This window comes from Setaria italica, chromosome IX, assembly GCF_000263155.2.
Source record: "Setaria italica strain Yugu1 chromosome IX, Setaria_italica_v2.0, whole genome shotgun sequence".
Classification (NCBI taxonomy): Eukaryota; Viridiplantae; Streptophyta; class Magnoliopsida; order Poales; family Poaceae; genus Setaria; species Setaria italica.
Genome location: NC_028458.1, coordinates 9805513 through 9832790, shown reverse-complemented (window position 1 = coordinate 9832790; position 27278 = coordinate 9805513). Strand labels below are relative to the sequence as shown.

At 50.2% G+C, this 27278-nt stretch overlaps 6 protein-coding genes and 1 pseudogene across 6 annotated transcripts; 2 read left to right on the top strand and 5 right to left on the bottom strand.

The window, feature by feature from the left end:
* Positions 1–350: 350 nt before the first annotated feature.
* LOC101760389 (5-methyltetrahydropteroyltriglutamate--homocysteine methyltransferase 1) lies at positions 351–5732 on the top strand. Its single transcript, XM_004982206.3, has 14 exons — positions 351–475; positions 1605–1958; positions 2049–2136; positions 2697–2824; positions 2907–3098; positions 3202–3401; positions 3479–3642; positions 3754–3834; positions 3918–4084; positions 4156–4261; positions 4416–4666; positions 4760–4832; positions 4920–5048; positions 5124–5732. Exons 1-14 carry the CDS (start codon positions 366–368, stop codon positions 5490–5492), a joined length of 2412 nt encoding a protein of 803 aa, XP_004982263.2. The 5' UTR covers positions 351–365; the 3' UTR covers positions 5493–5732.
* LOC101760804 (inactive protein RESTRICTED TEV MOVEMENT 2) lies at positions 5648–6731 on the bottom strand. Its single transcript, XM_004982207.3, has 2 exons — positions 6523–6731; positions 5648–6434 (listed from the first exon to the last, which is right to left on the bottom strand). The coding sequence occupies exons 1-2, from the start codon at positions 6656–6658 to the stop codon at positions 5818–5820; spliced, it is 753 nt and encodes a 250-aa protein (XP_004982264.1). The 5' UTR covers positions 6659–6731; the 3' UTR covers positions 5648–5817.
* A 4131-nt stretch (positions 6732–10862) lies between these two features.
* LOC101772840 (inactive protein RESTRICTED TEV MOVEMENT 2) lies at positions 10863–11526 on the bottom strand. The gene is made up of 3 exons (XM_022829655.1): positions 11415–11526; positions 11021–11299; positions 10863–10900 (listed from the first exon to the last, which is right to left on the bottom strand). The coding sequence occupies exons 1-3, from the start codon at positions 11524–11526 to the stop codon at positions 10863–10865; spliced, it is 429 nt and encodes a 142-aa protein (XP_022685390.1).
* Positions 11527–12765: 1239 nt separating this feature from the next.
* LOC101772436 lies at positions 12766–14226 on the bottom strand (annotated as a pseudogene).
* Positions 14227–15687: 1461 nt separating this feature from the next.
* LOC101759985 (inactive protein RESTRICTED TEV MOVEMENT 2) lies at positions 15688–16990 on the bottom strand. Its single transcript, XM_004982205.2, has 2 exons — positions 16785–16990; positions 15688–16698 (listed from the first exon to the last, which is right to left on the bottom strand). The coding sequence occupies exons 1-2, from the start codon at positions 16885–16887 to the stop codon at positions 15950–15952; spliced, it is 852 nt and encodes a 283-aa protein (XP_004982262.1). The 5' UTR covers positions 16888–16990; the 3' UTR covers positions 15688–15949.
* Positions 16991–17691: 701 nt separating this feature from the next.
* On the bottom strand, positions 17692–20128 carry LOC101759582. Its single transcript, XM_004982204.3, has 3 exons — positions 19877–20128; positions 18160–18421; positions 17692–18063 (listed from the first exon to the last, which is right to left on the bottom strand). Exons 1-3 carry the CDS (start codon positions 20111–20113, stop codon positions 18005–18007), a joined length of 558 nt encoding a protein of 185 aa, XP_004982261.2. The 5' UTR covers positions 20114–20128; the 3' UTR covers positions 17692–18004.
* A 3861-nt stretch (positions 20129–23989) lies between these two features.
* LOC101759178 (cation/calcium exchanger 1) lies at positions 23990–26373 on the top strand. Its single transcript, XM_004982203.4, has one exon. The coding sequence runs from the start codon at positions 24351–24353 to the stop codon at positions 26040–26042; it is 1692 nt and encodes a 563-aa protein (XP_004982260.1). The 5' UTR covers positions 23990–24350; the 3' UTR covers positions 26043–26373.
* Positions 26374–27278: the final 905 nt, after the last annotated feature.

Sequence of the window (27278 nt, the reverse complement as noted above, 5' to 3'; positions counted from 1 at the left end):
TAAATGAATACTACGAACAATTATAATGTCAGCCTCAGTTACAACTTACACGGTAGTAACATTGGCACACTCAGTTCCAATGCCCAAGCAACACGTATCAGCACGTCCCTCTTGAGAGACAAAGATTTTACATGCACAGTGATAAAATCCAAGTCGCTTCGTATGAAATTCCCCAAAAATTTCAAATTCCGACTAAACCTTGGTGTTCACCACGGAGAAGCTTAAACCCTCGCCTAAAATTGAGAGATATCTCGTCTTGATACAGTACACGTACAGCCACCGGCAACGGATTTGCCAGACGGGATGGATCTCACCAAATCCCCCTAGCGCGCACCACCTAACACACAGACGGTGATCCTTTATAAATGAACCCCCCAAACCCCTCGGATTTCTCGTGCTCATCATCACCACCCACCTCTGGTCTCGTCCTCCTCGTCTCCCGGCGCTCGCTACTCCCCCGCTCCACGGTCCAAGGGTAAGCGCGCCTCCCCACCGCTCCCTCGCCCTATATAGCGCCTCGCCCCCTCGCCCGCTCCCCAATTCCCCGCGCCTCTGCTGCCTCCCCCCGCGCCTCCCTGATCGCCGCCTCGCCGCGCGGTGAGTGGTCCGACGACGCGCGCGGCTTCTCGTAGTTTTTGTTTTTTTGTTTGTTTTGGGGCCGCCGCCTGCTGTTGTCTGTGGCGTCTAGATCCCTAGCCATTGTCTCCTTCTGTGTCGGGGTTCCTACGGCTCGGTGGTTTCGGTTGGGGAATGGTTGGTTGAATTGTTGGGTGTTTTTTCTTTGTATGTGTAATTGTGTATATGTCGTTGAGATCACTGGGTTACTACGGGATTGGAGCCAATTCCTTCAGTTTGGTGTTAGAGGTGATGCTTTCATGTCGTAATCATAAGGGCTGCCCGTATCTACGTGTAGAGTGGATTGGCTTCTCAGATCCCAGAATTTTGGTAACAGCAGAATGGGTCGTTGGTTCATAGATTGATGCCAACGAACGGGTTCGTAGTCTTTACATCTTTTGTTAGATCTGTTGATGATACCTTGGAATTTTTCGTTTTTTATGTATATATATGATCCAAGATTACATTGGTTGGGTCTCTGAACGGATAGCAGTAATTTTACACTGATGAATTTGTTTCACCTGAATTGCCTCCTGAAGAAGTCACACTTCATTATCCTACTCGTTAGTTAAAATTTTCCGAATGATAGTTTCTTACGACTGTTATTTGTAGCATGATATCTGCATGTCTGAGAGGGACAGTACTTGCCTTCCCACCGATTTTAGCTCCCCTGTACCCACTGCCTGGGAAGGCTAGGTTGCAACCAAAATGGAGGATTTTAGTGCATATTTCATACCTCCATGGTATGGTTAACGCTGCCCAATTTAAGGAAACGGCCTTGATTAATCCAAGGTATTTCTGTGCACTGAAGCATTTGAATCTCATTGGAGAAACGCATGCAGTTGTAGAAGAACCAAGTTTCAGTTCATGATCTGCTGGAACATACAGGAATACATTTTTGGCTTATTTTGCTGCTCGCTGAGACAAGTACCTAGACATCTCCCCTGTTCCTGTTAATCAAGCTGATTTTTAGTTCTTCACTGGTATAGGAAGATGGCGTCCCATATTGTTGGATACCCTCGCATGGGCCCCAAGAGGGAGCTCAAGTTTGCCTTGGAGTCTTTCTGGGATGGGAAGAGCAGCGCTGAGGATTTGGAGAAAGTTGCCACTGACCTCAGGTCTAGCATCTGGAAGCAAATGTCAGAAGCTGGGATCAAGTACATTCCCAGCAACACTTTCTCATACTATGACCAGGTCCTTGATACGACCGCCATGCTTGGAGCTGTCCCAGAGCGCTACTCTTGGACCGGAGGTGAGATTGGTTTGAGCACCTACTTCTCAATGGCCAGGGGAAATGCCACTGTCCCTGCTATGGAGATGACCAAGTGGTTTGACACAAACTAGTAAGTCAACTCCGACCTCTTGAATGTTTACCAACAGGTTGCCTTTTGTGGTATTGATCTAACATTTTTTTATTACCTTTCTCTTTGCAGCCACTTTATTGTCCCTGAACTCGGCCCAAGCACCAAGTTCTCATACGCTTCACACAAGGCTGTCTCTGAGTACAAGGAGGCAAAGGCGGTATGTAGCTGTAACCACAGTACTGTTTCAGCTAGCTGTAATTTTGTTATACAGTCATAGTTTGTATGCCTGTGCGATTTAGTAATACAGAGGAGAAAAGTGCACCATCCCATGTGTATGTCTCCGAGCTATCTGAATATGATCTGACTCTGACGTATATTATTAGTTTAGCGTGTCTACTTTTGTTAATAGACCTTCAGTCATACCAAGTATATGGCTTATTTGAGTCCTTTACTGGTTCAATCCTTCAGTATATATATGGACATTCCACAACATTGGAGTAAATTGTAACTTGTTGACTTTTGCAAGCCTTATTTGAAGTCCAAAAATGGATCGTCTTGGAACAGGCAAACTTTGCCATCATGAAGAAAGTAGTGCTACATCATAATGCATAACTGCCACATAAAATTACTTGTTCCAAATTGCATAATAGTAATACACTAGGACTCCCAGAGTGATCTTTTTTTTTCAGTGGTATTTTTTACCCTGTAAAGGAAGTGGCATGCTATTTTTTGTGAAAATAATGCCTGCTCACTTGCATTTTGTTGCCCCTTATGCAGCTCGGCATTGATACTGTCCCAGTGCTTATTGGACCAGTCTCCTACTTGTTGCTCTCTAAGCCTGCCAAGGGTGTGGAGAAGTCTTTCTCTCTTCTTTCACTTCTTGGTAGCATCCTTCCCATCTATAAGTAAGCATCCATATCAAACTGCTAAATTTCTTTTTTCAGCTTGAACCTCTTTAGTTTATAATGTGGTATGTTCTGCATTCAGGGAGGTTGTTGCTGAGCTGAAGGCAGCTGGTGCTTCATGGATTCAGTTTGATGAGCCTACCCTTGTTAAGGACCTTGATGCTCATGAATTGGCTGCATTCTCTTCAGCATATGCTGAACTGGAGTCAGCACTCTCTGGATTGAATGTGCTTATTGAGACATACTTTGCTGATATTCCTGCTGAATCCTACAAGTATGTTTTCCAGTATTAAAAATCCTCTTCTTCACCATCATGTTCCTTTCCGAGTAATTTAGTTGAGAAAGAAAACTGAACACTCATTCTTTTGCAAATGCAGGACTCTCACATCCTTGAGTGGTGTGACTGCTTATGGTTTTGATCTCATCCGTGGAGCCAAGACACTTGATCTTATTAGGAGCAGCTTCCCCTCTGGAAAATACCTTTTTGCCGGAGTTGTAGATGGGCGGAACATTTGGGCTGATGACCTTGCTGCATCTCTCAGCACTCTTCAGTCTCTTGAGGCTGTTGCTGGCAAGGGTAAGCAGTGAAAGATATATTCTTATTATCTGTCTTCCTCACTGCACAAGTTATTCAATAACTATGTACATGTTCAGACAAGCTCGTGGTGTCAACCTCCTGCTCGCTGATGCACACTGCTGTTGATCTTGTAAATGAGACTAAGCTCGATGATGAGATCAAGTCATGGCTCGCATTTGCTGCCCAAAAGGTTGTTGAGGTCAATGCCCTTGCCAAGGCTTTGGCAGGTCAAAAGGATGAGGTTCGACACTGTTCTTTTCCCTTCATTCTCTGAGGCCTTTTAACTTTAGCAGAGTCCTCCCAGTCTGTACCTAAATTATTTTTTTATTTGTATTGACATGTTCGTGTACAGGCTTACTTTGCAGCCAATGCTGCTGCTCTGGCCTCAAGGAAGTCATCACCGAGAGTGACAAATCAGGAGGTTCAGAAGGCGGTAAGTAACAGAGCTTTACTCAATAAATGCTCAATTGGATGTTAGTACACAGCAATTCTTAACCAGAAATACATTTCTTACAGGCAGCTGCTTTGAAGGGCTCTGACCACCGCCGTGCTACCAATGTTTCTGCTAGATTGGATGCTCAGCAGAAAAAGCTCAACCTTCCCGTTCTCCCCACAACTACAATTGGTTCATTCCCTCAGACTGTGGAACTCAGGAGGGTCCGTCGTGAGTACAAGGCAAAGAAGTAAGCGTCTCCAGAGATATTATTACTGTCATATAGTCATCGTTTTTTCTTATTGAAATGTGTTGTCGTAGGATCTCTGAGGAGGAATACATCAGTGCCATCAAGGAAGAAATCAGCAAGGTTGTCAAGATCCAAGAGGAGCTTGACATTGATGTGCTTGTGCATGGAGAGCCTGAGGTGAGTATTCTTAAGTACTGATGATGTTCATTCTAGGCTATCTGCATTAGCTTTTCTCCCCCCTATAAACTAGTTCTTTTTAGCATTATTATCTATTGTTTTCTGCAGATGAAATGTTACTTATTTATGTAACTTAATGTTTATGTATTTACAGAGAAATGACATGGTTGAGTACTTCGGGGAACAATTATCTGGTTTTGCGTTCACTGCCAACGGATGGGTGCAATCTTATGGGTCACGCTGTGTGAAGCCACCCATTATCTATGGTGATGTCAGCCGCCCCCACCCCATGACTGTCTTCTGGTCCAAGACAGCACAGAGCATGACCTCTCGCCCAATGAAGGGAATGTTGACTGGCCCGGTCACAATCCTCAACTGGTCATTTGTCAGGAATGACCAGCCCAGGTTTGTTACTGCTTACATTCTGCTTAGACAAGTACTGTTTTGCTCTTTTGCTCCGTGTGGAATTGGGTAATTACATTTTTCTTTGTGTGACAGGTTTGAGACCTGCTACCAAATAGCTCTTGCTATCAAAAAGGAGGTTGAGGATCTTGAGGCTGCTGGTATTCAGGTTTGTGTATACTTCTATAAGTTTGTTTTCTAGTTCTTATTTCATCAATATGTCCATGTGCTACAACACATATTTTGCTCTTTGCAGGTGATTCAAATCGACGAAGCGGCTCTAAGGGAGGGCCTGCCCCTGCGCAAGTCAGAGCATGCATTCTACCTGGACTGGGCTGTCCACTCTTTCAGAATCACCAACTGCGGAGTCCAGGACACCACCCAGGTAACCATCTTGCAAGTTGTGAGATATCTGGAAATCTTTGTTAGCATCCTGTTGACAGTCCTTTCTCTTGTATAGATCCACACCCACATGTGCTACTCCAACTTCAACGATATCATCCACTCCATCATCAACATGGATGCTGATGTGATCACCATCGAGAACTCCCGGTCTGATGAGAAGCTCCTATCTGTCTTCCGTGAGGGTGTGAAGTACGGCGCTGGCATTGGCCCTGGTGTCTATGACATCCACTCTCCCAGGATCCCCTCCACCGAGGAGATTGCTGACCGTATCAACAAGATGCTTGCTGTGCTTGAGACCAACATCCTCTGGGTGAACCCTGACTGCGGTCTCAAGACCCGCAAGTACACAGAGGTGAAGCCCGCCCTGACCAACATGGTTTCCGCCACCAAGCTCATCCGCACCCAGCTTGCCAGCGCGAAATGAGTCGTTTGTTAGCTCCACGGTTTGTTGAACGCAAAGCCAACAGGGCCAATTGTTTTCAATAATGTCTGCCTCATCCCTGTTCCATGGTTAGGTTAGTCTCATTGATATGGTATTGCCGGTATACGTTGTACTGTTAAGTTTGGTGTGTCTTCTCTTTTAGGTGGTTTTTGGGTATGTACGCTTTTGGTATAAAAAGAAATGAAATATGCAGTTCAAATCGCATCATCAACTGCATTGGCATCTTTCAGTCTAACTTTATAAGAGGATTGCCATGCCATTGCGTTTGCACATGATAACATTTGAACACACAACTGTTACACACTCTTCACAGCAGCACTATATACAGGAGGGTGGCACCAACACCCACCAATGCGAGGACGAGAACGAAGCCAAGAACATGGAGGACTCTGATCTTCTTCCACCATCTCTTGTCCTCACCTTTGCCATCACCCTCATCGTTCTTGGCAGCATTTTCATTTGCGCCGCCGTCGCTTCTTGGCAAATCTTGTATGGCCATCTGCTGATCTTGCCTCGGTTCCTCCACAGCCTGACCTTTACGTTCCTTGTCTTCAACCTTGCCCTTCCCTGGATCCTCTTGGGCGCTCCACATGCTTGCACTGCTGCTACCTGAGGAGCCATCCGCATTGCCCGGCCTCATCAGCTCTCCAAGAGACTGGGATCTCCCAGGCTTATCTTCTTTGTGCTTGTCCTTGGACGACGACGGCGGCGGCGGCGGCAGCGGTGATCCCTTGGGCAGGATGACGAAGAGCCGGGCGCTCTCTATGTTCATCTTCGCCTCGATGGCGCTGGCGTCGCAGCTCTTCGGCACCGGGAACACCTTGAGGAAGCGTGCCCATTGGCCGCCGTCGACCTGGCGCTCGCCGGCGACCTTGAGTTTCCGGCGTGTGTTGTACAGGACCTTCAGCTCCTCCTTCCTGAACCCTGAACGAAGGATGCCATTTGTTCAGATTTTCAGAAGATGTGACAGGCTTGGTGCTGCAACGCTGAATGGCGAGTTGCAGGGCGTTACCTGACACGTCGACGACGAGCGTGTCGGCTTCCTCCGTGCTTTTCCACTCGCACCGCGGGTCCAGGGCCGTGTACACGCGGCGGCGCGGCGGCGGCGGCGGAGGCGGAGGGGCGGGCGCCGCGGCGGCTGCCTGCATGATGATGATGGGGACCTGGGTTGACGAATCCTTTTCCTGAAGCGAAAGAGCTGTCAATCCTTCAAGCTTTAGTGTGGCTATCAGGCTATGACGGAGGATTAGGGGGTTAGTACGGTTTAGAACTACAGTAGATTGCCTCCGAGACGGGTTACACGGAAATGGTTGTTGCTAGGCAACTCCTTGCTTTGCTTCAGCGAGTTGCAGATGCCTTGCTTTAGCTGCAGTGTGTACCGATGTGCCTGAATTACTTAGTAGTGGCAAAGCAGACGTCGTGTTGGGCATATATCAGATCAGGCAGCTGGTGTGTGTATACGTATATCAATCCTAAGGAAAACTGCTAATACAGCATCAAAAGTCAGCATCAGCTGCAAATAACACTACGCATTAGACAGTTGCATTTAGCACCTTACTCTGTCCTCCTGCTACAAAATTACACCTGGAGCAGTTTGACAAGCCATACAAAATGAAATCCAAATTGCTTCAAATGACGCAAAGCTCTAAAACAATAAAAACCCACCAACTTACATAACTTTTCTCTAATTTGTATTTTGTAACGACCCTTGCCCCAACAACAAACACCGCGCGATGTGAGCAATTACCAGCAAGACTCAAAGAGAATCCGCCATGACAGTGGTTACAACTTTACATTGTTTTCCAATTTCCCCTGTGCAGTCTGCACCATCTGAAACCAAGATGCTTGGTCTGCATTTTAAAAGTCATATTAAATAAGTTTTAAAATGATGGCACATGGAAAAATTATGTGATTTCAAATGATTTTGACCTAAATCCTTCACGACTTTATTTTCCTATATGGTCCGTACCACTAGCAATAGCGCGGCTAGTTCTGTATCTTTTAACATCATAATCCATTCATCACATATTAATAGAGCTATAATCAATCATACATACTGGCCGATATATAATTTTACAATTAAATTAAATTAGGGTCGTTTCCGTGTGTTGCCGGCAGCGTCGGGCTCTTTCGTGGCTCACGAGGGCCGGCGGTTGCAGCTTCTCCAGGCGGTACAGTGGCGGAGCCGCAGGCTCTTTCCTACTCCAACTCCGCGCTCATCTGCAATCGATCTCCACAGCATCACCCTGTTGATCCACGGGGCCCGGCCAACTCCGACATGCCTCTGACCCTCCCTGAGGATGTGCTACACAGCCAGAGCAACAGCGGGTGCGGGTTCCCTTCCCAAGCTCGACGGCGCTGCTGCAGGGTCGACAACGGCATCACCTCAGATCAGGTCCAAACTCAGTCCTTGCATCCGTTCATGCATGAAATTTTTTTCCTCCTTGCACAAGTCGAGCTCTTTCGTGACTCTTATTTTGTGACCTGCTTAAATTTTCGATTAGAAGAAATGATGATATGTCCCATTATTATGTTCACAATCTAAACATTTTACAAACCTTCATCTTGCAAAAATCACTCAAGATACCTTATTCTCATAAATAGTTTTCAAAAAATGTGATCTCCAGGATGCAGCAGCCACTGGTGGTAGCCAATCAAATGTGTTCGATTCAGCACTGAAGCCATGCACCGATGCGCTCTGTGGTCGTCTACAGGAGTGGTCCTGGGGTCCTGGGGCAGGAGATAGCTTCACAACTATTGCTGAGATAAGGTACCGATATGCTCAATTATTGTTCAATTGTTCTCCATATCAGAATTTACCCTTGAACTTCCTTCAAATGAATATGTTCATATTTGTGATGGTGAGAAAAGTTTCTTCAAAAAATCAGGCTATGTTAGAATTCAACAATTTGCCACCTGTAGAATCAGTTCTCACATATGAATATGTCCATGAAAGAGAGATAAATATAGTGTTTACATGACATTTCTTCGTGACATCAATATATATAGTTACTGGACCACCAAAAATGATGCTGACCATGCCCTCCTTTCTCTTTGCTTGAACTGAATGCCAACCAAGGACCTGATAAGCTCCTGACCAACCTCCCTTTTGTTTGCTTGAACTGAATGCTAGCCAAGGAGGCCCTAAATAAACTGCTGACCATAACCTTGATGAGGTTGTATCAGCTTTTTGCCCTACAGTTCAAGAGAATTACATTGTAGATTGCCCAGTCTGATAGGAAATACAATTCAAGAAATAATGAGCAATGGCGGCATACGTACTATCCAGCACCAATATTGATGATGCTTGTGAGCATATGCGTATATCTGCAAAACATGAATTACTGCTTTTTTAAGTAGGACAGATACGTACTATCAAAAAATATGTATATCTGCAAAACATGAATTTACTAAAAAGTATAAGGAAAATTACTACTTTTTTAAGTAGGACAGATACTTACATATGTTTGCCCATGCATAGACAAATAAAAAAATGGTTCTAGATTGTGGATTCCTGTAGTGATCTCCCGATTTTTAATTCCTGGGGAAAAGTATATATAAAATGTATTCACTGCTCTTAACTGTAAAAAAAAGTAGGTTGACCTAGTAGAATTAATAGATTAGCATCCACCACTATTGTCAGCCCAGAAATGCATGGTTGTTCAAAAATTGAGAAGAGTCCATTAGATAACTTTATTAAGCCGCATCAAAATTCACCATGATTTCTCAAATAGAACGTATGAATTGCATTAACCATGTTAGGATAACAAGAGTATATCAAAGTAAGAGGACAATTTATCAGTAACTGCTAAAAGCTTATAAGAATTTCTATGGCAAAATTACCTTTTCTTTCAGTCTGGCGCACAACCAATGATTAGGGTATAGAGCACACTCTTTTTTAGCAAACTACTATAAGTGTGAGATGTCAATCTTCAATGCTCCTGTACCATTTCCAGTAATTGAATAGAATTTCTTTTCCATGAGGGATGGATGGATGGATGTGTTAAAACATAGAGAACATTCTTTTACAGTTAAAATAATCATAGAAGGCATGTATATGGAAGGCTTAACTCTGTCAAAGTTCCTTGGAATATGATTCTACCTGTGACAGTCTAAATTAGACAATTGCATTTGGGCTCCCTGATCTTTGTTGAAAAGATCAAAGCACCTATCCATCATGATTCATACCGTACATGAACTCAATTCAGAAGCACCTAAGTGATTAAGATGCCATCTCTATATTTTTTAGTACCTAATTTGACCAGTTGTCAAGTAACACACCTATCCATCATTGTTCTAATTCTTTTTGTTCTTTCTGATTACATATCAAAGCACCGCACTGTCTAGATTAGCAAAATAAATGGTAGGGACTGTATGCTCGCTGCAAATAATTTTCAGAAGCACCATGATGTAAAATCTGCATGCACCAGATGAAAGCTCTTAAGATCCTAATTTCTGATACAAACTTAATTTTCAGAATCAAATAACTTTATTGCAAAATTTAAACTTCCTAACTAGGAGAGAAATTTGATACTCGGTCTTTTGTCTCACCTAGAAATTCCTCGATCACTGGAGTATTAATCTTACCTTAGCTTTTGAAGTCAGATTAAACCCATTGACTACTGTTTTGAAGTCAGATTAAACCCATTAATCACATGATGAATAAGGGATCTAACCTTGGTATATTCGTTCCTTAGGGTTGCAAAACGGATGGCCCTTGCATGGTGACGACATTGATGGTGATTCTTTTCCCAGAACGGCAGCGGAAGACAAGCGCACCAGCTCCACATCTCCCAGGGCGATGTCGCAGGTTGGAGGGCGCAGGGCCACATATCAGTGCGCACATTGGCAGCGGGATCGCGTAGAGCAGCGACGCCGCAGGTTGGAGGACGCTGGGCAAGATCAAACGAATAAATTGACGAACCTTAGAGGTAGTGGTGATGGGCGATCCGTTCTCGCTCGTCGGGTGCCACGTGAACCATGGGCGCGCGGCTGACGAGGAGGGGCCTGCTCTTCACGTGGGTTGGAGGGGACGGCGGCACCGGGTTGGCGGACTAGTGGTGGCTTAGTGCCTACCGATACCACGGGATAAATCATCGTGTCAAGAGTTTACTTCCCCTCATCCTCACCTATTATGTTTTCGGATTTCATACTTGCAACTTGTGTGCTTTACTTTCTTAGATTGGCTCTAGGTTACAAAACTTATTTTAGGATGAGGGTTTCACACTAAATCAACCTTAGTTGCATATTTTGATAGTATGATCTATTTTATATTTTATAAAAAATAGTGGAAGTCATAGGTTAAAATTTTAAGTTATCTAATTCACCCCTCTCCCTCTTAGGCTACGAGCGTCAATTCCTTTCACTCAACTTGCGCCACACCACGTAGCCTGTGATCCCAACAAAGAGCACCGCCGCCACGGTCGCCAGTAGCCAGCGGATCGGCCGCCTCCCGCCCGCATCCACCTTCCCCACCGTTCCCTCCTCGCCCTCCTCCTTCTCCTCCTCGCCGTCGTCGTCCTCGTCCTCGTTCTCCTCCTGCATCGTCGGCGCTGGCTCAGGGGCATAGCCATCCGGAGGCGAGGGATGAGTCATCTTCGGGAGCGTGACGGTGAGGGTCTCGTTCGCGAACTTGGAACGGATGCCATCGATGTTGCAGTTGTCCGGGAGCTTCAAGCGCTTCTGGAAGCGGATCCAGTCGCTGCCTCCCACTGCAGCCGGCCTCTGGCCGCGCACCTGCAGGTAGCCGTGATTATCCACCAGCACCCGGAGCTCCTCCTTATTGAACCCTGCAGGTTGGCACATCCATCGTTAATGCATACATGACATGAAGAGTTCATCATCAGTCTGCTGCTGGTGACGGAGATCGAAGAGAGGAGACAGGAGAAGCGGCCTGTTGCTTGCCTGGGAGTGAGACCGTGAAGGTGTCGGCGTCGGCGGCGTGGCTCCACTCGACGGCGGGGTCGTAGTCCTCGAAGGTGCGGTCGTCGAGGGCACCGCCGGTGCTCCGATCCATGGATGCTGCGGTCTCTTGCTCTTGCGACTGCTGCGCTATGGACCGGTTCTGCACTAGTGCTTGTGCTTTGTGGGGGGCTGAAGGTATTGCTGGTTGATGTCAATAGTAATCCGTGGCATTGGGGTGGATGTATATATATATACTCCTACCTGCAAACTTGCACAATCAAACGTTTATTGGAACATGGGAATATATTCTTCGGTGGACTTGACTATGTAACAACCCACTATGCGTTAGTCCCGTATCCATCAGACCTATTGGAGTCCTCGTGAAACCATTCTTATTAAATAATAGCATGCCATGTAGACAAAAACAGTGAAATGGTATGAAATTTATAATAAGATAGAAAATTTGGATTTCATCAGTGTAAACAGCTAGTAACTGTGATGCTGGAATAAAACCTCCACTGAAAGCGATTTGTTTCATCCCCACACCATTTGTCATCCCATACGGTTATGGCTAGTATGCTAGTACTTAATTTAGGTACAATTACAATAGGTTACATAATTTATATATCACGTTTGATCTCAACATCATGCATGCAACAATGAAATGTTATGACTAGCTTATGAAATGGCAAAATGAAAGTATATTGAGAGTTTTTTTTCATTCACCAACATAAACAGTGCCTGTTTGTTTGAGATGTTGTTTTTGAGCTTTTCTGAAAAGCGGTTGTTGACTTTTTGCTTCTGAAAAGCTAACACTAGCTTCTAGAAGATGTGTTTAGCTTTCAAAGCTCAAAAAAGTTAAGAAAAGCTCATAAAACTGAGTTTTTCAGTTTTTCATATAAAATCAGCTTTTCTGAGCTTCCAGCTTTTCGAAAGCTATACGAGAAAATCGTTGTTTGTTTGAGCTTCTGGCTTTCACGTTGAGAAGCTGCCAGAAAGCTTAAATAAACATGGCCTAAAAATAATATAGGACTGTTGGAAACGGTGTAAAGAAACTCTTCACTTGGAATGGGAATGACTGCTATATAAGACAACCCATACAATACATTATTCAGTAGTAGTCGGTAGAAGATGCAGAGATGGATTTTACTTTCAAATTACAATTTTTTGGGCATATAAACACTACCAATTACCAAAGACACTCATGTAGGGGTGGTAATGGGTCCTCTAATTTAGCCTAGTAAATTTAAAGATAGGACTCACTAAGGACCTAGCTATAATATTATATGATTTTGAACTAAAAATAGATAGAAGTGAGTTGGATTATAAAAAAGACATGAGAGCCTATGATCCGTTACAAGTCCTGACTCGCGCGCGCGCAACACAACACAACATCAACAAGAGGTGCAGGGAACAAGCAGCAAATTGTCTTGCCGATCTCACCACATGGATCAACCAAACAGACACACAGTCACACAGTTTATTAGTTTACCGTGTACACTCACACGTCGAGTACTCAAAACAACCAACGGTTCCGCTAGCTCACATCTCATCGATGTAGCTTCCTGCTCCGGCCAGCTCCCCGGGGCCGTGATCGCCGGCTCCGGCGGCACAGCCGCTCCTCAGCTTGCGCCACACCACGTAGGCTGTGATCCCAACAAATGACACCGCCGCCACGGCCACCAGTATCCAGTGGATTGGCCTCCTCCCGTCCGCCATCTCAATCTCCACCATCGTTTCCTCCTCGTCCTCGTTCTCGTCCTCGTCTTCCTCCTGCATCTTCGGTGCTGGCTCACGAACAGAGCCGTCCGGAGGTGAGGGACGGCTCTTCTTCTCCTCCTGCGTCCCCGGCGCTTGATCAGGAGCAAAGCCGTTAGGAAGTGAGGGGCGACTCTCCTCCTCCTCCTGCACTGCCGGTGCTGGCTCAGAAGCAGAGGCGTCCGGTGGCGAGGGAAGGCTGTTCTTCTCCTCCTGGGTCGGCGGCGGCGCTTGCTCAGGAGCAGAGCCGCCGGGAGGCGAGGGACGACTCTTCTCCTCCTCTTGCACCGCCGGCGCTGGCTGAGAAGCAGAGCCGTCAGGAGGCGTGGGAGGACTCTTCTTCTCCTCCTGCATTGTCGGCGCTGGCTCGGGAGCAGAGGCAGAGCCGCCGGGAGGCGAGGGACGACCCTTCCCCTCCTCCTCCTGCACCGCCGGCGCTGGCTCAGAAGCAGAGCTGTCAGGAGGTGAGGGACGACTCTTCTCCTCCTTCTGCGCTGCCGGCGCTGGCTCAGGAGCAGAGCTACCCGGGGGCGAGGGACGGTTCTTCTTCGGGAGCTTGATGGTGAGCTTCTTGTCCTCCAACTTGGCACGCATGCCATCGATGTCGCAGTTGTCCGGGAGCTTCAAGTCCTTGTTGAAGCGGATCCACTTGGTGCTTCCCGCTTCGACTGGCCGCTCGCCACGCACCCGCAGGTGGCACCTGCACCCGTAGCTCATCTCTCCTGAACCCTGGTTGGCATGGCACATCCGTTCATTGATGGAGCAAGGCACACATGACATGAAGAGCTTATCAGTCAGCTGCGTGCTGATGATGACGGGGATCGAAGAGGGAGTAATCAACAATAATACGCGGGCTTATTGCTTGCCTGGGAGTGAGATCGTGACGGTGTCGGCGTCGGCGGCGTGGCTCCACTCGACGGCGGGGTCGTAGTCCTCGAAGGTGCGGTCGTTGAGGCCACCGGTGCTTCGACCCATGGATGCTGCCATCTCTTGCCCTTGCGATCCTCGAGCTAAATGTGCTGGTGCTGTTGGAGCGCTACCTGCTTGTGCTTCTTTGGGGGTGATGGCCTGTGTGGTGGTGTTGCTGGACGCTGGTTGCCTGGTTGATGTCAATATATAGTCATCCGTGGCTGTGTGATTTGCGCTCTTGGCTGTCGGTATCGTTCTGAAACCAACTGGACGGGTTGGTAAGAAAGCGGCAGCTTTTTTCCCGACCGACAACCATGAGCGAAATGAGGGTATCATAAAACATGCTTCCACGTCTATTTTTTTTCCAGCAGCCGAGAGTTGTTGTTGGGAGTAATATATAACTTAGCCCTCATTGCAGATCAAAGTGTAATTGCCTTGCGGAATGATGGGAAACAAAGGTGGCTGATTACTTTGAGAAAGGTAATTAGTTCGTTAGGACTGAGTACCTGTGCAGCGATATTTTATAAAAATGTACCTCATACTTCAAATTGCTGGTTAGTTTTCTAGATTCCTTACGCATTAAGATTACTAAAAAGAATCACTACACGAGAGTGTGATGTGCGAAATAGTTACATTTTTATCTGCAATGCGAGCTTATTATATAGGAGTAACTTTTTGTTGCCCATCTCACCAAAAGGATCAACCAAAGCAGACACACATCGGATTAGTTTGCCGTGTACTCACACGTCGAGTACTCAAAACAACGACGCCCCGTCGGCCGGTTGCGCCTGTAAGATTCAGAGAGGGTCGAGACGATGCTGTTCAATGGAATAGATCGGAAAAGCCCCGATCGTGGCATTTACATAGGTGCCGGCAACAGCCTGGACGGCCAGGAGATATTGCTCAACAATCTTATCTGTTCTAACTGCATATCTCCTGGCGCTATCCCATGATCTGTTGCTAGCCTGCGTTACAATCCATGCACACAGGGAATCATCTAACGCATACACAAGTATCTTCTATAACAGCGCCTGGGAGGTGGGTGGCGCCGGACATCGAATACGGAACGCACCGCGCGACGAAGAACGTGGCGGCGAGCGGACCGTACTCTCTGCTCATTCATGCTGCTGCGGAGGAGACGCCTGCGTGGCGGACCGCGACGGAGGAGGCGGGGAGCACGCAGTCGCCGTGGTCACCAGGCGCGACGGACCGGACCGGTCGGACGTCTACTCCTTTGGAGTGGTGCTGTTCGAGGCGCTCTGCGCGCGGCCGGTGATCAATCATGGCCGGGACCAGATCAACCTCGCCGAGTGACTAGCGGTGAAGGGGCAGCAGGAGGGGAGGCTGGACAACAGATAGCGGACCCGCGGGTCGTCGGCTTGAGTGACTGCGGCATTTCCGGCCGTCCATGGGCGACGTGTTGTGGAGCCTGGAGCGGCGCCTGCAGCTGTAGCTGGAGAAGAACGTATGGCGGGACCGGGACGCATCCGAGAGGACGGCGCCGCGGCGGCCACGCGCCGCTCCCTCCAGGGGAAACGGTTGTGCGTGTGCCGTGGCGGGTGCTGCGCCCCGAGATATAAACTAGGAAGCACAGGCGCGCACCAACTATTTTTCTGATGATCGTCAGTGATATGACAAAGAAATAGTACAGTCTTGGCTTATCATCTTATTTTCTTGGAATTGTTCAGCCAAGCAAATGACCCGTCTTCAAGCTCATCAAGCATTCACGCCAGATGATATCCGAACAACACGCGTACATGTACCCCACCTCCCATCCCCCCATGTATCTGTGTATGTATATACTTGCATTGGCTCCTTGCCAATTTCTAGTGCGCAGTGCACACACGCCACACCTCGATTCAGCTCGCTCACATCTCGTCGCCGTAGCTCCCGGCTCCCAGGTGCCCGTGGCCGTGCCCGTGATCGCCGGCGCCGCCGGCTGCGTTCCGCAGGGTGTGCCACACGTAGGCGGTGATCCCGAGGAGCACCACCACCGCGACCGCCACGTTCACCAGCAGCCCGCGGCTCGCGGAGGCCGGCCTGGGCTGGCGCGCCATCGCCATCTCTCCCATCGCCGCTGCTTCATCCTCCTGCTCCTTCTTCTGCGCCGCCTTCCTGTCCTCCTCCATCTTCCCCATCGTCTCCATCTCCATCCGCTTCTTCTCCTCCTCCTCCTTCGCCCTCTGGACGGCTTCCAGCGACGGCTCGGGCTCAGGCGTCGGAACGGAGGGCAGCCGCGCGGGCAGCTCCGGCGCCGCCGGCTTCCTCGGCAGCGACGGCCTGCGCTCGGCGGGCTGCCTCTGGGAGGCAGCAGGCGCCAGCGGCGCCGCCGGCACGGCGGGCCTCCCCGGCAGCTCCGGAAGCGCCGGTGGCGGGATCCTCTGCGACGGCGCCGCCACTGGGGCGGCGGCCGGCGGAGAGGCTGTCTTCTTGGGGAGCGTGATGGTGAGCGTCTCGCTCTCGAACTTGGCGCGGATGCCGTCGACGTTGCAGTTGTCCGGGAGCTGGAAGTCCTTCTGGAAGCGGCTCCACCTGGTGCCGGCGATTTGCCGCTCGCCGCGCGTCCTCAGGTGCCCGTGGTTGTCCACCAGCACCCGGATGTCCTCCCTCTTGAACCCTGCAGCCACCATTAATTTCTCATCAGGGGATCAAGGAACAACAATGAAGCTGTATCGTCATCGTCGTCGTCAATCTCTCGCTTGCCTGGGAGCGTGATCCTGACGCTGTCGACATCGGCGCCGCGGCTCCACTCGACGGAGGGGTCGTACTCCTCGTAGGCGCGGTTGCTGGCCCTGGTGGCGTCCATGGCTGCTGCTTCTCGGTCTCTCCCTGAGCTAGCTTACAGCGTGGGATAGAGGTCTCCGATGGTGGCGGTGATCGGCGGTGTTGGTCAGTTGATGTCAATGGCCATCGCGGTGGGGATGTATATATACAAATTCATAGGCCGGGCGGGAGGTTTAATTTAGCTGTAGCAGAGGAGAAGAATAGATTCGGGCATGAACTTGGCTTAGCGCACAAGTGACCCTCTGGATTTTCCCACCTCACCTTGCTGGGGGCAAAAGCTTGGCCAAGCCACCAAGTATTCCTTGCTTGGTTTGCTGGGCTGGGAAAATCCATGTGAAATTTTGCGGGGGATGTTGTGCTTGCACCCATGGCTCAAGAGAAGCATATTAATTGGGGTGGGATAGGTATTAGAATTCAGGACATTGGTCCAACAAAGGGTCCATCAGAATTAGGAAATGACCGATGGGGCATCATCCAAGTAGTGTTTAGATAATTCTGTTGCTTTTTACTCACTTTATAGGCTGAGACTCTCAGCAAAGAAGCAGACCATTTAAGGTTACCCAGATTGCCGGTTCTGGTTATGCTTAGATCTCATACTGTCATACAAATGAAGAAAGTGCGGTGAGTAAATCTGTCATCTATGTCACCATAACCTGCATATATCTGGCGCTCTGCACTGCCTGTTCTGATAGAACATTGCACGTGTGGTGAAATGGCAGGATCACTTGATAAGCATCATGAAAACTGCGACCATGGGTATAGCCACACGGTTCATCCTCGGCTCCTCGCTACATGCAACCAAATTAATAGAATGGGGCATAACCAATTCATTTCTCAGACATTTTCTGCATCTTTCACGAGCCATTATACCTTTATCGCACAGCAACAAACCAAAATAATCCAAAGCATCGCGCTCCCAAATGTCAAGGTACAAAAGAGAAGAAAACGAAAAGCGGCATGGTTCAACAGCTAAGCATGTATACATGTAAATATTCTCAAGTTACAGCAGCTGAATTGGCATATATTTAACAGAAAGGAATCGCTCGTAGAGCCATATGAGAAGAACTCTTTTGCTTGTCACAATATGCAGAAATAGAGTTAAATTGTCTTGATGAGACGATCTTCAAGAGTTTTAGCATTCATGTGTGCCCACGTCCTCCACATTTGGAGCACATAATGTTTCCAGTTCCTCCACAACCTACAGTAATTTGAAGATTAGCACATGTAGATCATGTATCATCTGTACAGCAAGAAAACTGTTACCACGCAAAATGACTGCCAAAAGCTTGTTTACCTAGACATCTGACTTTTACAATGATTCCTTGGCTCTCTAGTATTGAGTCAACATACAAGCCTGTACCAGCACAAGTTGCACACAACACAGCACCTTTAGCTTCACAGCTTGAGCAGGGAGGATTCTCCCCAACATTCTTCTTTTCCAAATTTAGACCAGTTGGTTTCCCAATGTCCTCTTCTGGAACAGATTTGTCATAGCAGAATAATGATTCGAGGTTACTTTTACTTCTTTGGAGGTCATAAATTGCACTTGCTCTAACCTGCGCGGCAAGAAAAACATATCACTCCCTTGAAACAAATTTCCCTTATCAATCCAAAGTCCACCAAGAAAAAGCAACATATCACTCCCTTGAAACAAATTTCCCTTATCAATCCAAAGTCCACCAAGAAAAAGCCAGTAGCATGATGCAATCAAGCAAACAAAATAGAACAGGAGAAAAACGACAATTCGTCGGACAGCTGCCTCCCTAACTATATTATCAATAAGCAATTGCTCCCCCACTCTTCTCAATGGCACGCATGCGTATGATTTATATAGGAAACTAGGTTTGTGGATGCTGAACACTGGATAGAGATCAGTACTTGCTATCATTGATTGTGATAGAAGTGAGCTATATTAGCTGGCAACTCTTTGATCTGCCAAAAAAAGGACATACTACAAGACTACAGATTCAGGCTTGCAAAAAAAAAAGAAACATCAGTTGCCACTGAACGGTGGTCACATGACAGCCCTTCACATATGGAAAGGTGCAGACTTGTTGTGCATGACACTAACAAGAGAAACATGCCTGAGGGATTTGCAAGTACCAAATTGACCAACAGAGACATCGCAGTAACATGTTACAGGAGAGCAACTTTACGAAAATCAATCACCACGAATACTACAACTATATTCAGAGTCACATAGTTAAATTCACAGCTATTCTGCTGCTAAACAACCTACAAGTTCACATTTAAGTGTTACAACTTACAATTTCTTATCACAACCAGCAACTCAGTGGACACATGTGCCCTACCTAGTTCCTCAAAATGTTTTTTGATAGTTTGTTCACTTGCGCTGATCAATTCCTCGGTGAAGATTCTCTAGTATGCACACTGTTACTAATTGTATACTCAACTGAATGCACCTTTGTTGATCAGATCATTATTTCCTTGGAAACATGACCAATGCTATCATCCCTTATCATTTAATTATCAACCACCCAGGGTACTATGATCACAAACAGAACAGTTCATCCCTCAAACCTGTAGAATGACAGTTTCTCTAGGGCACTTTATAGTAGAACAAAAATTGTAAACGGGAAGTTCGCACACAACTTATTGGGATTAAGCATCTTATTGTATTGGCCCATTCAGTAGGAACAAATGGAACTGCAATATTTTCAGAGGCCAAAGAAATGGGAGCTTTTTCTGTTCACAGGGTTATATAGGCGCTAATCTTCTGTTCAAAATGTAGCATTTTGCCTTTATCCAATCCGGCAGGAAAGCGGGCAAAATAGCACGAAAATGACGCACCAAAGTAATATCAGAATTCGTCCCCCAAAACACCATCACGCGGAAACTCCACCTTTGGAGCTCCGCAGGCAGCAGTCTCGAACAGGAGGGCGAGGTCTGCCTACCCCACGGTTCCTACACCCCCGCAGACCCTAAAGACACGGCCAATCCAACCTTCTCGAGGGGCCGGAACAGGAGGAGAATCGAAGAGAAAGACCCACCTTAACCGCCCGGGACACGGACCGCGTCGAAGGGGAAACCGCACGCAACGGCGGCCGCACGGATCGACGCCCTCGGAGCGACGCCGCCGGGGCGACTGGCGGCTGCCGGAGCCCAGCGGAGACCTCCATGCTCTGCAAGAGGAAAGTTTTCTCGGCCTCGCCGTCGCAGCGGAGAGCTCCCCGAGCTTCTTTTGTTGCGCTTCTCAGATTTCCAAGCCCCAGCAGCTTCGGGTTCATCGCCCCCTGCTGACGAGGGCCCACTTGCAGACGAAGTCGGGCCTGGAAAATGGAAACTGATGCTGGACGGTTGGTCCGTTTGGCCCGTCAAGATTGTGAGAGAATACGAGACATGACGGGCCGGGCTGTTCCGTGAATTGTGATGGGCTTCAAATTGAACTTTCATTGGCTAGTTGTTAGGCGGGCTGGGTCCATATTCAGACTTGACTTCGTCGTTGTGCTGCAGCGCAGTGCGATTGCTGCGAGTCCACGGCAGCAAGGCCCACCACTACTGCTGCTGGTCTGACTTTGCCGGGCGAGATGATGTGTAGAGGAATTGAAAGTAACTGAAGTAGCGAAGTTTAGAACACCATGCAATGAACTCGATAGGAAACGTCTGGATTTCGAGAACAAATTGTGGGCCTGCTTGCTTTTTCCGAAGACGAGTTAAGTGGATTGCCGGCGCTCGGCGGCCGCACCGTGGTCATCCCATCGTCTCCTCCGTCCGCCTCTCCCCTCTTATCTTCTTCACGTGCACAGGGTACGTCAATTCGCCGAGGCTCGCTCAGGTCCTGGCGGCTGGCGCGGCGGCGGATACCGCTGGAGAGCGACGCGACGAGCGATACGTCGCGTCAGCTGCTGCTGGACTACTAAGACCCGTTTGGATCACTCTAAGAGTAAGACCCGTTTGGATCACCTAAGATTATAATACAGTCCAGCTAAAAAAATCAATAGATACGAGAGACCGAAGCCATCCAAATGTAAATTTCTTCGCATGCCTCGTTACACAAAACCACGTGTGGTCCGTGAATAGGCTAGCTAAGCAAGGATGGCCGCACAATGCTGCATGCAACCTCTGTAGACAAAACCCTGAAGACTAGTCACCACATCCTGGCGGAGTGCAGATTTACAAAGAGAATATGAGAAATGACAGCGCAATGGATAGCACAACCAAACCTATACCCAACGACGTGACGTCCCTCAACCAACACTCTGGAATGGTGGACAAATATTACCACAACTCCGGACTCCCCCGTGAAACCCTGAGAAGCTTAACACTACTTATCGTGTGGGAAATATGGAAGGAACGGAACTTCGAACAATAAGAAAGCTCATCGACGACGCTACTGACTAAGCAGAGGTAAAAGATTTAGCGCCCTTTTAGTGCGAGAGTAAACTTTTTTGCTTGTCAGATTTTTTTTCTATACCATCTGCTGTGTCAATGAAATAGGCAACTTCGTGCCCGTTCGTTCGAAAGAGAGATCAAAGTCACGCGCGTCATTTCGGTAGGGTTCCTTCGACCCCTGATGGTCCGGGCACGTCGCGTCGCCGCCCGATCACCTGCGATTCTGCGAACGGCGCGCGCGCGCGTCGGCGTCCGTCCTGGTTTGGCCCAGCATCCGGCGCTCACAAATCGGACTTGTCGGTTTCCGATGCCTGGGCCGCCTCCACCAGGATGAAACGAATCAATCGCTGCCGGATCTGGCATGTAGCGAATTGGTTAGGACCAACTGACAAAGCACGCTTGCATGAGTCCTTGGGGGTGTTTGGGAACCCCTGTTAAAGTTTAACACCTGTCACATCGGATGTTTGGATGCTAATTAGGAGTACTAAACATAAGCTAATTACAAAACTAATTGCACAGATGGAGTATAATTCGCGAGACGAATCTATTAAGCCTAATTAGTCCATGATTTGACAATGTGGTGCTACAGTAACCATTTGCTAATGATGGATTAATTAGGCTTAATAGATTCGTCTCGCGAATTAGCACAAGGTTCTGCAATTAGTTTTATAATTAGCTCATATTTAGTCCTCCTAATTAGCATCCGAACATCCGATGTGATACTGTTAAAGTTTAGCACCTCATATCCAAACAGCCCCCCAGTATATGTATGTGCTAAAATCTCTGCTGCTGCCATACGGTGGGAACCCTGCAAAAGACAAACCATGCTGGTCTTTTGCTAGCTACTACTCCTACGGTGGAGTACTTGTAGACAAGAAGCGCGCAAGGGTCGCGGCGCGTTCCGTAATCTCGAATGACTTGCTGCGACTTAGGTAAATTTGGGAGGAGCGGGTTAAATTTTAGCCCCCGTCACATCGGATGTTCGGATGCTAATTAGGAGGACTAAATATGAACTAATTACAAAACTAATAGCAGAACCTCTAGGCTAAATCACGAGACGAATCTATTGAGCCTAATTAATCCATCATTAGCGAATGGTTACTGTAGCACCATATTGTCAAATTATGGACTAATTAGGCTTAATAGATTCGTCTCGCGATTTAAACTAGGGGTTGTGTAATTAGTTTTGTAATTAGTCTAGGTTTAATACTCCTAATTAGTGTCCAAACATTCGATGTGACGGGGCTAAAATTTAACCCACCTCCCAAACACCTACTCCCAAACACCTAAGGCACTCCCAAACACCTAAGGCACTGTCGTGGACAGTGCCTACCACATCCACAACAGCACTGTCCCGTCGTACACCAGAGCCCAGCCGATGTGGAGCGACACGGAGAGAGGGCAGACCACTGCTGCGCAGCGCTCCCACCGACGACGGACCACACGGCAAACCGCGTATATCCCTGACCACATGAATCGAAATCACGGTGGTGAGGACTGAGGAGCGAACAAGACCGACAGGTATCCTCCCCCCGCCTCCACGTGCGCACCCAAGGCGATCCCAGCGCGCGCGCAATCGCGGTCGCCCCCTCCGCACGCCGGCTGCCGCCGCTTCTTCCCCTTTTCCGTTTCAGCTCAGAGCTCACGGCGTCACCCACAGCTGCACGGCGCGGCGCATTCCCCAAAAAGGCCCCGAGCGAGTGGCGTTTGACCACCGTCTCTGGACTTCCTCCAGAGACGAGCCGAAATGAAAATGCCTCCCAGAAACGACGGAAAATGCCGTCATTAAAATACGGAATCCAAACTTTCAGCTGGAAGCTCGTGCCACGCGTACGTGCGCTCCAGCGGTTACGCCTTACGCGTACGTGTAAAAGCCCGCGCGCGCCCGACCGAAAGCCCCGCCCTCGTCTCATCCGTGCACGCCACGGCGCTCGCTGTGATACCATCCATGCCCGTCGCCGTCGCGCGCTTCGAGCTGACGCCAACCGCGCCGCGGGCGGGCAGCGCGGCGCCGTCTTCTCCTGCACCTCGTATCCTCCGCTCCACCGGCCATGTTAGGCACTGGATCTGGATTAACGGATCCGGCACCGGCAGAGCTCGCCCTCGGCGCGGCGGATATCGGAGAGGGCGACGTGACCGGCGATACGAGTTGGGGGGAACGCGGTTTTGCCTGGCGATTCCGGCCTGCTGTTGGTTCGACGGCGCACGTACCGCGAGCCCGATCGCCCGTACGTGCGCCGTCGGCGTCAGCCCGGTTCGGCGGCCCAGGAACTCACGCCCAAGCTATCGCCTTTGCAGTTGGGAAAAGCTACTTGCAGCTTTCGCGTAGGTCGCGCGTCTGTTTCAGATTCCTGGACCGCCCAGGAATTAACGAATCATTGCCAATTTTTGGCTTCTGGCGGATAACTTGGAGCTCAGGATACCTCATTAACCGCCTCTAGTTGCTAATTATAGACGCTCCTGCCGATTGCCATACGCAGTAGTAGTGGGTTCGAGTTTACTTCGATCAAATCTAAGAGAGCCATGCGGCAACCCAATCTCGGCAAAGGGCGAACGATGCTGAACCTTACAAAGACTGGTGTGGAAAATTCCGAAGTTTTCACCCAATTTGGCGCAACATTTCTGCGCAAATTCTACTCAACTCGCATCCACGTCCCCGCCCGAAGCGCGCGTCATCTCCATATCCACACTGCGAGGCCGCCGGCCGCCGCTTCTCCACCCCCTTCCGATTCACGGCGTCGTCGCCACCGACCGCCCCGCCCCGCCCCGCACCCACATCCCCAGAAGGCTAGAATCCCTTTCCCCCGCCCGCCCTCCACGCGGACGCGCCACCTCACCGTCGCCTCGCACGTCCTCCTCCCCCGTTCCCCGGCCATTACTTAACGAGGACGGAAGCGCCCACCCCGACCGCCCACCACAACCCAAGCCCAGTCGTCTCTTCTCCCCCGAGTCCTGCTGCCTCCGAGCTCCGAACCGAGCAGAGCCGCCCACGAGTCCTCCGCCCCCGCGCATCTCGTCACGAGCCCCACGACCGCCTCAACCCGCCTCCGTCCACGGACCGAGATCCCCAACTGCCGCGGCATGCCGGCCGAGCCCCGCTCCGGTTAAACCCCCCGCCTCGCTCCCCATTTTATGGCGCTCTCCCGCAGGCGCGCGCGCACTGCCCCCGCCGCCGTCCCCAGCGCCTGCTTCCTCCTGCTCCTGCTCCTCCTCCTCACCTCCTCCTCCCTCCTCTCCCCCACTCCCCCCAGCCGCGACGGCAGCTCCTCCTCGTCCCTCTTCGCCGGTAAGGGGGCGCAGGGGAGCGACTGCGCGGAGCTGCAGTCCATCGCGGGCGGGGAGGCCCGGTGCGCGTACCTCCGCGCGCACTCCCCCTGCTCCCCCGCGGGGTACGTCGACTACCTCCGCCTCTTCTACTGCGGCTTCGCCGGCGCGCCGGCGGCGGCGTGCACCGTGCTCGCGCTGTGGCTCGCGGTGCTCTTCTACCTGCTGGGCGACACCGCGTCCGAGTACTTCTGCGCGTCGCTCGAGGGCCTCTCGTCGGCGCTGCGGCTTCCCCCCGCTGTCGCGGGCGTCACGCTGCTCTCGCTCGGGAACGGCGCGCCCGACGTGTTCGCCAGCGTCGTGTCCTTCGCCGCGGGCGACGTTGGCGGGGTCGGGCTCGACAGCGCGCTCGGCGGGGCGCTCTTCGTGTCCACCGTCGTCGCGGGCGCCGTCGCGCTCGCCGTGGGCGCCCGCGGCGGGATCGTCGTCGAGCCGCGGGGGTTCGTGCGCGACCTCTGCTTCCTCCTCCTCGCGCTCTGCTACCTGCTCGCCGTGCTCGTGAACGGCGCAGTCACCGTCTGGGTCGCCGTGTCGTTCGTCTCGCTCTACGTCGGCTACGTCGTCGTCGTCTGGACCTCCCACTGCTGCGCCGAGCAGGGCAAGCCGCCCGCCGCCGGCCTCGCCGCGCCGCTCCTCCTCGATGAGGACGACGACGTCCCGTCCCTGCCGTCCCACTCCAAGACAGAGGCATCAAGGGGAAGAGCCTGGCTGCATTGCCTCGCGACCGCGCTCTGCATGCCGCTGTACCTCCCGCGCCGCCTCACCATCCCGGACATCGCCGCGCACCGCTGGTCCCGGCCCTACGCCATCGCATCCGCCGCGCTCGCGCCGGTCCTCCTCGCCTTCACCTGGACATCGCAGCGCCACAACCCGGTGTCCTCCACCCACCGGCACAGCCTCGCGGTGCTCCTCGGCGGCGCCGGTCTCGGCCTCATCCTGGCCGCGCTCGCCGCTGCCACCACGGACGCCACCTCCCCTCCCCGCGGCCGTAAGCGCCGGGTGCCGTGGCTCGCCGCGGGCTTCCTAATGAGCGTGCTGTGGGCGTACACGCTGGCCCGCGAGCTCGTGGCGCTCCTGGTGGCCATCGGCTACGTGGTGGGCGTCAGGCCGAGCGTGCTGGGCGTGACGGTGCTGGCCTGGGGCGACTCCCTGGGCGACCTGGTGTCGAACGTGGCGATGGCGGTGCACGGCGGGCCGGGGGGCGCGCAGACGGCGGTGTCCGGGTGCTACGCGGGCCCGCTGTTCAACACGGTGGTCGGGCTGGGCCTGTCGCTGGCGCTGGCGGCGGGCGCGCGGCACCCGGCGCCGTTCTTGGTGCCCGCGGACGCGGCGGCGTACGAGGCGGTGGGGTTCCTGGCCGCGGCGCTGGCGTGGGCGCTGTTCGTGGTGCCCGTCCGCGGGATGCGGATCGACCGCGTCTACGGGGTGGGGCTCATCGCCATCTACCTCTGCTTCTTCGCCGTGCGCGTCTTCGAGACCCTGGGGCTCTGGAGTAGCTAGAAGCCGGGACCGAGAGCGCCTCGCATCACACGCTAGCAGGCTAGCAGTGACTGACACTCCCCCCTGCCAGGGTTCGTTTGTTCCTTGCTACTGATCATTGTAAAGAAGCAGCATCAAACTGCTGATGATGGTAGATCTAGATTGGCGTAGTAAAGAAGAACGAAGGATAGGTGATCTTGTATATATTATTACTGTAGCGTACCACCACTACACGCATAGGTGTTGATCAATGTCGTATTGTCGTCTCGGAGAATCTGTTCTTTTTGTTCCCCACTTCCTCCTCTGTTTTGCAATGGTATCTGACTGGAAGAGCGCAGACAATTGTCTGTTATTACTGTTCAAAATCCCTGGTTAAATAACAGTGTTTGGTTGAAAAAGAAGTTAAAATTCGATCGCCAACCGTGGTTGGTCCCTGAGTTTCTCAGTTCGTTGAAATCGCTGAGCTCAGCTCGGTCCACGGCTCCAGCTAACGTTCCACCATGGTCTCCCTGCAACTGCAAAGTTTCCCGTGCTCTTGCGGTGGTCCGTGGATGCTGGGCGCATGAATCCCAGTTGGGTTGGCGCACGCCTCCTCCGGAACGGAACGGACCTGAATCCAGTGCAGTGGTAACCTCTGCTGCAACTTAAGCAGTAGGACAATCCAAGCCATTCAACTTAAGCAGTAGGACAATCCAAGCCATTCAAGGGGCAAGCAACGTGCTGGATGAAAGAAAGCGTATCTTTTCCCGCCCTTTCTCTCTATATTTGCCCAGCCAGCAAGGCCCAGCATGCAGCTACTTTATTTTGTAGGGAAAAACGATTAGGCTCAATGAGATATTTCCCGGCCCCTCCCAACTAAAGCACTGTACTATATAGTGAGTAAACGACTAGAAGATGATGAAGGAAAATCTGGTCAAGTATTACTGTTCTTGGGAAAAGTTTTTTTATGTATGCTCCTTTTTTACTTTTTTGCGGCAACATTTTGATGGTGCTATTCTGTAAATTTTGCAAGCTGATGTACAAGACATTACCTAGGAACAGGGAATATCAAATGGCTCTCAATTTATTATGTACTCTTTTGTGACACTTAATTTACTATTTAGCATATGCTTTTTTTGTGTTACAAGAATAAGAAACATCCCAGTTTAGACAACATCAACATCTGAATTAAGAAAAAAATAAGCAGAATAATAATTATTGCTAAAACGTTTTCTCCTGTGGTATTCGCACTATCTTTTCAAATTGCTCAGTAGCTTA

Excerpts from the sequence above, each read along its gene's own strand:
- LOC101759985 (XM_004982205.2), bottom strand. The coding sequence starts at position 16,887 with ATGGACGCCACCAGGGCCAGCAACCGCGCCTACGAGGAGTACGACCCC. Across the intron at positions 16,699-16,784 it reads CGTCAGGATCACGCTCCCAG|GGTTCAAGAGGGAGGACATC; the intron begins GCAAGCGAGAGA and ends TGGTGGCTGCAG.
- LOC101759582 (XM_004982204.3), bottom strand. The coding sequence starts at position 20,113 with ATGAACCCGAAGCTGCTGGGGCTTGGAAATCTGAGAAGCGCAACAAAA. Across the intron at positions 18,422-19,876 it reads CCGTGTCCCGGGCGGTTAAG|GTTAGAGCAAGTGCAATTTA; the intron begins GTGGGTCTTTCT and ends CTTGCCGCGCAG. Across the intron at positions 18,064-18,159 it reads TGTAAAAGTCAGATGTCTAG|GTTGTGGAGGAACTGGAAAC; the intron begins GTAAACAAGCTT and ends AAATTACTGTAG.
- LOC101760389 (XM_004982206.3), top strand. The coding sequence starts at position 366 with ATGAACCCCCCAAACCCCTCGGATTTCTCGTGCTCATCATCACCACCC. Across the intron at positions 476-1,604 it reads CCCCGCTCCACGGTCCAAGG|GAAGATGGCGTCCCATATTG; the intron begins GTAAGCGCGCCT and ends TCACTGGTATAG. Across the intron at positions 5,049-5,123 it reads GAGTCCAGGACACCACCCAG|ATCCACACCCACATGTGCTA; the intron begins GTAACCATCTTG and ends TCTCTTGTATAG.
- LOC101759178 (XM_004982203.4), top strand. The coding sequence starts at position 24,351 with ATGGCGCTCTCCCGCAGGCGCGCGCGCACTGCCCCCGCCGCCGTCCCC.
- LOC101772840 (XM_022829655.1), bottom strand. The coding sequence starts at position 11,526 with ATGGATCGGAGCACCGGCGGTGCCCTCGACGACCGCACCTTCGAGGAC. Across the intron at positions 11,300-11,414 it reads CTTCACGGTCTCACTCCCAG|GGTTCAATAAGGAGGAGCTC; the intron begins GCAAGCAACAGG and ends GCCAACCTGCAG. Across the intron at positions 10,901-11,020 it reads CGAGGACGAGGACGACGACG|GCTACGTGGTGTGGCGCAAG; the intron begins GCGAGGAGGAGA and ends TTGGGATCACAG.
- LOC101760804 (XM_004982207.3), bottom strand. The coding sequence starts at position 6,658 with ATGCAGGCAGCCGCCGCGGCGCCCGCCCCTCCGCCTCCGCCGCCGCCG. Across the intron at positions 6,435-6,522 it reads GCTCGTCGTCGACGTGTCAG|GGTTCAGGAAGGAGGAGCTG; the intron begins GTAACGCCCTGC and ends TCCTTCGTTCAG.